At 34.7% G+C, this 12,353-nt stretch overlaps 1 protein-coding gene across 1 annotated transcript in view; it reads right to left on the bottom strand.

Annotated features, from left to right (window-relative positions):
- Positions 1-6,042, bottom strand: part of LOC107563432 (carbonic anhydrase 4-like) — an 18,999-nt gene extending 12,957 nt beyond the window's left edge. The window contains exons 1-3 of the mRNA XM_016248310.1: positions 6,039-6,042; positions 2,058-2,102; positions 1,921-1,945 (exon numbers count right to left, since the gene is read on the bottom strand). Of these exons, the coding sequence (XP_016103796.1) occupies positions 1,921-1,945; positions 2,058-2,102; positions 6,039-6,042 (74 nt within the window). The remainder of the gene's footprint in view (positions 1-1,920; positions 1,946-2,057; positions 2,103-6,038) is intronic.
- Between the last annotated feature and the right edge of the window lie 6,311 nt (positions 6,043-12,353).

Genomic DNA, 12,353 nt, shown 5'->3' with positions numbered 1-12,353 from the left:
ACATCAATGTGTATAATGACAAAGGTATGACAGGTATTACAAGGAGAAGGTGACTTTTCAGGACATTACCCCATGTCCCCACTTTTCAAAACGCTTATAAATCACACAGAATGGAGTGTATTGAAAATCTGAAATAGCACAAAGTCTCCTGTGAGGGGTAGGGTTGGTGTAGGGCAATAGAATATACGGTCTGTACAGTAGAAAAAACATTACGCCTATGGAGAGTCCCCACTTTTCACAAAAACAAACCTGTGTGTGTGTGTGTGTATATATAATTAATAAATTATTTTATTTTTATAAATATAATTTATATATTATAAATAAATACATTATATTATTTTATTATCTTATTAAATGTATTATTTAACTTATATTCTGCAAAGGACTAATAATAAGGTTCAAATAATCCATTTAATGTCAAATAACTTTACAAAATAAGCTTTTTTCTTCACAAAATGTCATTTTCTGTCACTGTTTGGATGTAATAAAACCACCAAAGATATAGCAGAAAACATGCATTTTCTTCTGTCACTGACAATAATTCTAACCTTGATATCAGGATTAGGCTTAAAATAACATCATGCATGTGAAAATGGGCTGAGAATTGATCATACAGTTGTAATGTGGCTCAGATCCAGACGGGAATCGTGTGTTTGGGGTGTTTTTCTGCTGATTGAGGGAGAATACAAGACTTCTTCACCTTACAAATGGTTGTCGAAAGCAAAAATGCTACAAAATGCATCATATTTTGTGAGAAAGTGTGACAAACTCGAGCAAAACAGACACTCTTTTTGGAGTCAGCAGCACAAAATTAGGAAGAAACGAGTGTTGGGTTTCATTCAGTGAATCTGATGCAGGCTGGTGTAGATCATTGATATGGTGTTGTTCGCACCTCCATAGGATACTGCTCTCCATCGACGGTGTGTTCAGATCCAGGACCTCCGTTGGTGCCCCAGTGGAGGTGAAACTGCACGGCCTTGTATGTTTCTCCCAGGTTTCCTCCAGACACTGTGGCTGTGATGGGTATACTGACCTGAACTGAGATGGAAAACACAACATTACAGTCCAGCATCACACAGACCAGTTTGTTTCTTCATCAGATTTGGAGAAATGTAGCATTGCATCAGTGTCTCAGCAATGGATGCTCTGCAGTGAATGGGTGCCGTCAGAATGAGAGTCCAAACAGCTGATAAAAACTTCACAATAATCCACACCACTCCAGTCCATCAGTTAACATCTGGAGAAGACAAATCCATCATTAAGTCATTTTTAACTAAAATACACTGAGTCCATAATCCATAATGACGCTTCCTCCAGTGAAAAAGTGCATCTCCGGTTGTTCTTGACATAAAAATCCAGCCACATATTTATTTAGAGCTGTTTTGGCTTGTAAACGGTGCTTGATCTGTACAGGTTTCTCTCCTGATTCAGACCAAACCATTTTTTCACTGGAGGAAGCGTTATTATGGATTATGGACTTGGATTTTAGTTAAAAACGTGTTGATGGATTTGTTTCAGCTTTTGTCTTCTCCAGATGTTAACTGATGGACTGGAGTGCTGTGGATTATTTTGATGTTTTTATCAACTCTCATTCTGACGGCACCCATTCACTGCAGAGCATCCATTGCTGAGACACTGATAAAATGCTTCATTTCTCCAAATCAAAATCAATCAAAAACATTGAAGGAGCTCTGCAAAGCATAACAAAAGAGACATTTCAAGCTACATGCTCTACATCAGACTAGATTATTTTAGTTTTTGTCTTCAGCTGCTGTCTTACCCGAGTGGCCGTTGTTCTTCATGGTGCTGTCGAATACGGTCTGGTAGCCGGTGAATTTGAAAGGCGTCAGCCGCTCGTCCAGCTTGGTTTTCTTCGTCACTATGTTGATTGGTGACTGTCTGTTCTTCCCACAGTCTGCATTGACTTCAATCCATCGGTCTGGTCCTTAGAGCAACATGGAGAAGTTACGTTAGATTTAGTTTAGATACTGTAAACGAGCAAAGTGTCTATAATGGCACATTAAGAGACAGAAACGGCACATAGAGGCTCAACGTACCTTTACAGTGGGATTCACAGCTCACTTGTGTCTGGTAGCACCAGTCTGTATGAGTATAAAAGATGAGTTAGTAAACTGAAATGCTTTATTTAGATAATTTGCATTAAAGCTTGATTTTCATCAATTTTATGCATCTTTTGTTAATCAATAATCATAATAGATCTTCGAGGCATAATACACTACTGGTCAAACGTTTGGAATAATTCAGATTTAATGTTTTTTAAAGTCTCTTCTGCTCACCAAGGCTGTAATTATTTGATTAAAAATACAGTAAAAACAGTAAAATTGTGAAATATTATTAGAATGACAAATAACTGCTTTCTATGTGAATATCTGTTAAACTGTAATTTATGTCTGTGATCAAAGTTGTATTTTTAGCATCATTACTCCAGTGTCACATGATCTTCAGAAATCAGTATAATATGCTGATTTGCTGCTCAAGAAACATTTCTGATTATTATCAATGTTGAAAACAGTTGTGCTGCTTCATATTTATGTGGAAACAGTGATAGACTACCATTCAAAAGTTCGGAGTAATAAAAATAAAAATAAGTTCATACTTTTATTCAGGAAAAGAAACACATTAAATCGTTTTAAAGTGACAGTAGTTAGTTTTATAAAGTTATAAAATATTTTCAACATTGATAATAATAAGAAACACAAATTCAATGTAATAAATGAACACCAATAAAAAATTATATTAATTAAACATCAAATCAGCATATTAGAATGATTTCTGAAGGATCATGTGACACTGAAGACTGGAGGAATGATGCTGAAAATACAGCTTTGCATCAGAGAAATAAATTACATTTTACTGTATATTCATGTAGAAAACAGTTTTTTAAAATTGCAATAATATTTCACAATTTTACTGTATTTACTGTATTTTTGAGTAAATACATTCACCTTTGATAAGCAGAAGAGACTTCTTTCAAAAACATAAAAAATGGTAATCATTCCAAACTTTTGACCGTTAATGTATTAAACAAGTTATTAATTCTAATGACTTCATTCCATTGACTCGTCCAACAGGAAAGCCCCTCCCTGCCGCTCACAATGAGCGCAGACTATATTGAATTGTTATGAGAATTGTTGATAATGACAAAACTATCTTCATATTCTTAACAGAAGTAACTAACGGGAGAATGTTTGAGTTCATATCGAGATGTTTGACTTTCAGTTGCAGATGTTGCTGCACATTTGAGACATTGCTGAGATCTAAAACGACTTTGGAAGTTGGCCAAACCTCTTTAAAGAGAAAGTGAGGTAAAAATACATGTCACACAGTCGAGGAAGGTCATTTCTTGGCTAATGCAAGTGATGTTTCTCTTCCGCAAAGAAGTTATTCATTCATAAATTGATTTGATGACCTTTCATTGTGCCCTCTTTGTCAGAATGAGCTCATATGATCTTGTACTGACACTGATGACAAAACATTTCATTAAAGGAAAGAATGACAGTAAGTGTCTTTGTGTTAAAAACGAACAAAACACTTCCTTCTGCATGTGATTTGTGTGTTTCGGTGACTTATTACTGGTATAATGAACTAGATAATAATCATATTTAATAGATTTGTCTCTGTTAAGTGTGCAATAAAAACATTTTACTTTTAAATATGCATTTTTAATCAGAATATCAGCCCATTTGCATGTTCACGTCCATTAAACACTGTGATGATTTATATCGAATAAAAACAACACATTCTGCCTAAAATAAAATAATTAAAATGTCTTGTTTTTACCATCTCTTTATACATTTACCTGAGATTTTTACATATATTTTATTTAAAAAATTCTGAGAATTTGTGCCTCAAAAAAATAAAATAAAAAAACACAACATTACGATTAATGTATTTGAATTGCACATGAAATGTCCATGCATTTGCATTACACAGTTTTAACAAACTAATAGATTTAATGTGATGCTAATGTGAATAACTGAATGGGTTTTAAATGCATATCATCAATAAATACAGTTTGTTTAACTAACTGAATATTGCTTGTTCCACAGCTAGTCATATTTTAACCATGTTAATACTTTTTAACCTAATAATATATTTAATTGTGTTTCACAACAAACAGATTTATGCTGACACAGTTTTTGTTTTATCCAGCTGTATTTACTCAGTGCAACTTATAACATCCAAGTGAAAGATACAACACCAACATGTAATACAAATAAATAATAAAAAACCTTCTCAATGGCACACAAAGCCATCTGACTTTCGACTGTGATCAGCGGTGTTCATTTTGATCAGCTCAGCATGAAAAGAGCTTTCCTGGAGCATTTCAGTCCTTGGTAGTGCAACTGAAGCAAACAATAAAGTATGGGTGGCAAGACACCGTCAAACATCTCTGGGATAAAGCCGTGGACAGGCACAAGTCATGAGATGGAGACAAAAACATTTCAAATGCGAATACTGCAAAGTCTGACACAAGGGGATGATGCTTTTTCCAAATCAGTGATGGTTTATTTATTTATTTATTTTCATCTTCATTTCAGGCGGCAAAGCAACAAAATGTGATTATTTTAAAGGTGGGTTAATTATTTTCTATACCCACTGTGTGTGTGTGTGTGTGTGTGTGTGTGCGTGTATATATATATATATATAATAATTTTTTTGTGTACAGTCAAATTTCCTCCCATTAAAGTATTAGTTTGATCATATTTCTTCATGGAAGTGCATTAGTTTTTCATTGTTTACACTTGGATTGACCCCATCAAGCTTAATAGTTCACGGCTTTGGCACAAAACTTGTTTTTAGTGACAATCTAATCAAATTTATCATTTTGTGTTTATGAAACTCTTCCCCGATTGTTCGCTGGTTTTGTTTTGCTCCCTCACAAAGTATTGTTCCCACGTCTCCATCATAAGCTGTTATTCTCTGCCATTCAAATGCCTCTAATACACAGGAATTGCGTTTCTATTGTTCGTTAGCTGGACAGACACGAGTCGAGGGTCCGGAGCTCTATCTGTCTCCGCTATCTCATACAGACGAATCTTATTTTATTAATCTTTCACAATGGAGACGCATGTCTCCACCTCACAAATATTTTGCCCCTATCGCTGAAATCCAATATTTATGAAAAACATGCAAGCCATTGAAACAAATTCAATGCCTTTACCCAGAATGCACATGATGTTATTTCCCTCACAGAAGCATCTTAGGACGACCATAATAAGTGCAACAGTTAATTCCAGATATAAAGCTCCATTCATTTTCTCCATAGGGAAGTAGATTATAAATGTTTTATTCTTAAGAACACGTTATTATTTGTACAGAGACAGTTTCAGTCCCTCCCCAACCCACTGGAAACAGACTGATGATATTAAATAAAAGGTTCAATCAATCAATCAATAAAAATGAATGAATGTATGTATGAATTAATAATGTTTTTTTTTTTCATTTTATTCTTTTTATTTTATATTCTTTCTTTTTTTTTTAATTCTCAAGAACAATTTTTTTATTCTCAAGAACTAGATTAAATAAAAGGGTAAATCTAAATAAATAAATTATTTTTATTTTGTAATTATTTTGTAATTTTTTATTCTCCTATTTATTTATTTCTATTCTCAAGAACAACCACACAAAAAATGGACAGCCTTAGAAGATATTAAATAGAAGGTAATAAATAAATATGTATTAATTAATGTTTTGTTATTTTTTTTATTTTATTTTTTATTCTTCTTTTTATTTTTTATTCTCAAGAACAAACATTTTTATTCTCAACAACCGACCAGAAACAGACAATCTTAGAAGATATTAAATAAAAGGTTACAATCAATAAAAATATTAAAGTAAATAGAAAAAAGTAAAAAAAAAATGGGAAATGGATTTTTAACGATAATTTATAACCTACTTTTAGATCCGAGGCTGTTAATCTATGGTATCTGCTTTTGTTGAAGCTGTCAGCCTACATTATTTCAATTTTTTGTTTTTTATTATTTTTAATAATTTATGATGAAAAACTACATTACCCATGATTCCGTACAGAAAATTCCATCAGAAAGTCACTGTGAGGAAATTGTCAAAAGAGCTCCGCCCACTCCTTGAACGCCGCAAATGCCATAAACGAGTCTCACAATGCTGTCAAAATATTTTGCATATATTTCATAGTTTGTAATGTTGTAATTCACACAATAGATGGTTGGTTTGGTTCATGGCTTATAATGCTTTAACGAAGAATTTAAAAAAAAAATCCCTATGGGGAAAAGAAAATACTTTCAGAACCAACCCTGCTGAAAAAGTGGGTGGCAATAGTGCAAACACTCATGATTTGATTGGTTAGCTTACATGTGACCATAATAAACACATTTCTCAATGCACACTGTAAACGTGCATCAGAGATTGTGTCTGCTGATCGATAAGAAGTTAAATGAGCAGGTGTTATGAAGGTATTTACTGGTCTCGGCTATCATTAACCGCGTCGTGTCCGGAGCGTACGTCAGCGGAGAACAATACCTGCCTGTTCACTGACATGAGTTAACAAACCGCCTTTGATCTTTAGAGCGGCGCGAGAAACAAAGTGAGTGTCACAGTACTATCTCAAAGAGCCAAAGACGCAACACTGCAGATGAACAACGACACAAAAGACAAAGCAAAGAAAATACGGTTTCATGCACGTAAACCTACCCTTACCAAAAAGTAGTATACTTCAAGTATATACTTTATGTAGCAAGTATACAAATATCAGTGTACTAGTAGTATACTTGTAAGTGTACTATTTAAATACTCCTTGTGACTAAATTGGCCCACTTTCTAGTATATAAAAGTATACTTTTAAGTACACTTTAAGTATAACAGTAGTAAACTTTGAGTATACAACTAGTTTACAACAATATTTTTAGCTTGTACTGCAACTATACTAAAAGTGAACTTATATGAATACTGATTTTCTAATTAAATACTTGTAGTAGCATTTTTAGTACACTTTGAAGTATAGTCTCAGTAAACTACTAGTTTAGTAGTTTTATACTGCAAGTATACTCATAAGTTTTCTTTAAGTGAACTTTACATCATACTTTAAGTATACTACTATGTCCCTGTTTAGGTATTAATTTGTATATATTTTGTTATAGGAATATCTGAACATACAAAACACCAAAAGAACAGGGTATCTGCTTGTAAACAAAAACATTTTATTCTAGCTTCATGCTTTCTTTTTTTAAACACTTGAATGTGAGTAAGTTTTATAAATAATAATAAAAAAATAAATAACATTTTGAACAAAAAGCTGAAAAAAAGACTATGAATTGGATTCAGAATGATAATCAAAACGTAGATAGAGTCGATCAACACCCCAAAGCTTGACAGTCAGTATTACCTCTTCATGGGTCGACATTACATCAACTTTACACAGTTTTGATGCTGTTTTATGTCTGGTGATGGTGTTAGAATACATGCGGAAGCATCTGTTGTTTCGGTTTCTTCTTTACTTGTGTTTTTGGAAATTCTGTACAGAAGATGTGTACTAGCACCCCCTACAGTATAACAATGAAAACACGGTTTCTAGGAACACAATTATAGCTCAAATATATTTAGTCTTTTTCTAAGTAGGCTATAAGTCAAGTATACTTAAATGTCATTTTAAGTATATTTCTGAGAAGTACATAAAGCCGATTTCTGAGAAGTACATCAAAAGTAGACTAAAAGTATACTTTCCTATTTTTTTGTTTAAAAGAAGTATACTAATAGCACACTTGAATAAACTTATTTTTCGTAAGGGTAAACACAAATCCTGGAGGTGAAACGTAATCACTCGATCAGTGTGCGTACAATATATATCATCTGAACACAGGAATCTGCTTAGACAGTACAAGGAAAATGCATATTTATATTTTTGTGAATGTATGCTGTTTGATATTCTATACAACATGACTACGTTTAGGCTGCTGATTAACACATTTGCTGAGGTTTAGCCTAGCTCATATTTATTGTTTTTCACACATTCTCTTCCAAAGCCTAGTGAGCTGCACACTGTAAAACAGAAATAACACTACTTTGCTTTGTCAGTTTGAATTTGTTTGTTCAGTAGATGCAAAATGCCTTATTCAGCCAATAAATGTATTAAGGCAAGGCAAGTGTTCCATTAATAACAATAGCTGCAATTCATGCTGCAATGCATGCTGGGAGCTCACAAACCCTTAACATTTCAGCAGTATTGTTACATTTCAATTATTTGTTCAAATAGCTGTGTTTGACTAGTTGGGACAACATTTGCAGGAAATTCTCTTGGTCTAACATGGGTTTTTAAGTAGCTTCAAGTAATTCACATTTCTTAGTATTTGTGAACTGTAAGCTTGAAAATGTGTCGTGTTTTTTTTTTATTATAATTTTTTTTTAATAAATACATTTTATTTTATTTATTTATTTATTTTTGCAGCGCACCTAGACAATATTCACTTATGCTGCCTCATAAGATAAACTCATTACTAAGGTAGCATGGAATCTTTTGTGGTTAAACAATCCCAAAATGCATTTTTGTAGAGTAAACATTTCCATTTAAGATCACAGATGCATTTGAGAGAAATTAGAAGTGCATTGTGCATTTTGTTTATTTTATATTGCACTGAAAACCTCAATATTTGCATTGTATTATTGTAAAGCATCATGTGTCAATCATGACTTTCACGTGAGGAAAATTGACTTGAAGACAGTTTTAAAATCAGTCATTTGGGTTAAGAAGCTGCACTAAGAAGGAAGCTGCCTATATGAAGGTGGCGAGGTTTACAGCGTTGCATTCTGTACATTTGCTTTCTTTCTTTATTAGGTTGCGCCAGTATTTCAGCAGTTCTTCATGTAAATATTCCCACTGGCTCCATTAGTACCACTTAAGGTGCCATCTGTAAACCGTATTGACATTTATTGACCTTTAATTTAGTTAGCTGCCATTTAGCATACACTGTAAAAAATGATTGTGATTTTAACAGTAAAAGACTGTAAAAATGCTACAGTAAAAACCTGTTAACTGGTTAACAGTAAGTTTCCATACTATATTCGGTGAATAAATGTAATTACATTTAATGTAATTTTACAGTAAAATACTGTTAAAATACGGTTTTTGGAAGTGAAAAACACTCCCAGAATTCCCTGCATGACACTTCATATTTGATGTTTTTGTTGTTGAGATTTCTGCTTAGTTTTTCTTATTAGTTGTGTACATTAGGGTTTAATCTTGCATCTAATGTTGCTAAATTAATGTTTATGGCATTATTTCAGTATCGTGTGTGTCACCAAAGTGGGGTTTAGTGTTTGTGTGAATGACACTGTGCACCTTCTATATATAAGTATTGCCCTCCTCAGCTCGTAGAAAAGCTGTTTGTGATGAGCTTTGGTTCATCATGTGACTTTCTCATCACTAACAGTTTTTGGTGGTTATCAGTGCATTACAATGGTTCAAAACAGATATTAACACTTCAATATGTTGGTTTATTAACATTGCATCAGTTAATGAAATACGGTATTTTATTGTGAATTTAAGTTAAGTCTGTAAAACCTAAAATGTTGCTACCATTTTTACAGTGAAGTTCTGGCAACCACAGCTGCCGGTATTTTACCGTAAATGTCACAGATTTTTTTTTACAGTGTATGCTTTAATTAAAAGTCATTTACAGTTCACTCCACCTCAGGTTACTCCAGAGAGGCTGAAGCTGTGATACAGTAAGTATGTTGATCAAGAGCACAATGAATCCACAATGAAGCTGCAGAGCTTTCTTTAACTTCTTAAGTGCATTACAAATAACTGACGGATAGTAATGAAGATTAAAGTGATTGCTTGTATGCTCTATACAGAACCAAACACCTGTTCGTGTATCTAAACTGGCTCTTGTATGGAGACATAAAGCCTATTGACATACGGCTGCCCTAGGAAGTATATTTGGACACTTAAGTCACACTTAAAAATGTCGGAATGTCATTGCATTACATAGAAATGATATCAATCAAATGCTTCACGATCTTTTGACTAATGTCGTCATTTTCAAGGTTTTAATCGCATTATATTATCAAACAAACACAAAGTCACTGAATGCCGACTGTCCTCATTTTCAACACTCCATCTATTGTTTGGAGTGCTGAACAAACTTCCTTTTGTCAAGTCATTTTTATTTGTATCATATGCACGCCAAAGTCCATTTTTGCGTATCAATACCATGAGTTTTCATTTTTATTTGGCGTACTATTTATTTATACGCATTTTCATGAGATCAGGCTCAAATATCGCCTTCGTCTGTCAAGATTACCATAGTAACAATACGCTTCTTGGCCACTTCGCGTCTAAAAAAAAGAAGCATAAATACTGTAATTATTTATCACTTTAGTGTTCATTTAGCTGTCCCAGAAATGTACCATTTTTGTACGTTTCAACTAGCTTTTCCAACGTTTCAATAACCACAAATCACGACCAGTTTAGAACGCGTAAACAGACGATCGCTAGCACAAATCGCTTCGTGGTAACCATAGCAACAGTAAGCCGCTGGAGTACTTTGCGTCTGAAAATCTAATCATAAATACTACTGTAATTATTTATCCCTTTATTGTTTTTCATACCTATAAATAACAACAAAACATGTCAAATTAAACTTGCTTATTTTCATCTAGCGGTAAAAAGAAACAGAAACAGAAATCACGGTCCTCTTTTTTTGGAGGTAACCATAGCAACAGTGCGCCTATCGAAAACTTTGCTTCTGAAAACCAAACACTGTAATTATTTATCACTTTATTGTTTTGCATGCCTATAAATAACAACAAAACATGACAAATTCAACTCGCTTATTTTCATCTAGCGGTAAATAGAAACAGAAATCGGGGGTCCTCTTTTTTGGGGGTAACCATAGCAACAGTGCGCCGATGGAAAAATGTGCTTCTGGAGACCCGACCAAATGTGACCCTTTGAGAGTGTGATCGTCTCTTATATAGTAATATATCTATCAATGGACAGGACGGAGTCAGCTGGCCCCTCCCAACACATTCCTCTAATAACTAGAGCATCATCACACCAGTGCTACGGTATGTATTAAATATGCTCATTATTCCTAAATACCAAGACTATCTATCTATCTATCTATCTATCTATCTATCTATCTATCTATCTATCTATCTATCTATCTATCTATCTATCTATCTATCTATCAAACTAAAGTCATTTTAATGGTCAGATCTGATAAATGCCGTTACAGTGCCAAAGACTATGTGTATGATATTGTGAGTATAGCTATTGTAAGTTAAATTAATGAAAATGCATAGGCTACTATAAGTAGGAAGATGCATTTTTTTTTATCCAAATCATCTTATAGTTTACATAAACTTAAATGTATTACTGTTTGTGGCAGCATATGACAAAATAAGTCCTGCCCAATCTCAGGTCATCTTATTCAAACTTTGTATTTTTATTATTAGCATAGGCCTAGATGTAATTCCGTTAATCAAAGCATGAATAACCTCCGAAATGGCACTCGTTATTGGATTATTGCTGGTGAAATCCTGAATAATGATTCCTACAGTATTTTTGTTCCGTCGTGTCAGGGTAATTATCGTTAGAAAAGGAGGACAATTCTGTCAGGAAGTAAGAAGTGTTGAATTATTGTTTTACTTTTACTGCCTCCCGTCTTATCACACAATTAATATTCCGTAATCTTACTGTGCTGTAAATTGTAAACTTCTGATTTTCAGATGAAAAGCACTTCCCATCGTTTATAGTTTGCTGAATTAGCCTAAAGGCATACTGGCCATTGGGAGTGTAACGGAGGCCAGCGAGTAGGTGCTGTGCAGGTAAACCTCACTCCCCTGATCTCAAGAGACGCACTAGCGACTCACGCTAGAGGCTGCAGTTTTTAGCCTCCTTGTTAGTGCGTCCGCCTCCCATGCCGGAGACCCGGATTCGAGACCCACTCGGAGCGAGAACGAGGTGTGGCGGTGAGGGACCGGGAGAGAGGGGTTACATTGGTGCCGTGACCCGGATGGGAGTGAGGTTTAGGGGGGTGAGTGTAACGGAGGCCAGCGAGTAGGTGCTGTGCAGGTAAACCTCACTCCCCTGATCTCAAGAGACGCACTAGCGACTCACGCTAGAGGCTGCAGTTTTTAGCCTCCTTGTTAGTGCGTCCGCCTCCCATGCCGGAGACCCGGATTCGAGACCCACTCGGAGCGAGAACGAGGTGTGGCGGTGAGGAACCGGGAGAGAGGGGTTACATTGGTGCCGTGACCCGGATGGGAGTGAGGTTTAGGGGGGTGAGTGTAACGGAGGCCAGCGAGTAGGTGCTGTGCAGGTAAACCTCACTCCCCTGATCTCAAGAGAC

The sequence above is a fragment of the Sinocyclocheilus grahami genome, unplaced genomic scaffold (assembly GCF_001515645.1).
Source record: "Sinocyclocheilus grahami isolate Dianchi unplaced genomic scaffold, SAMN03320097.WGS_v1.1 scaffold875.1, whole genome shotgun sequence".
Taxonomy (NCBI): domain Eukaryota; kingdom Metazoa; phylum Chordata; class Actinopteri; order Cypriniformes; family Cyprinidae; genus Sinocyclocheilus; species Sinocyclocheilus grahami.
Note: the sequence above shows the minus strand (reverse complement) of the source record. Positions and strands in the feature narration are given on the sequence as shown.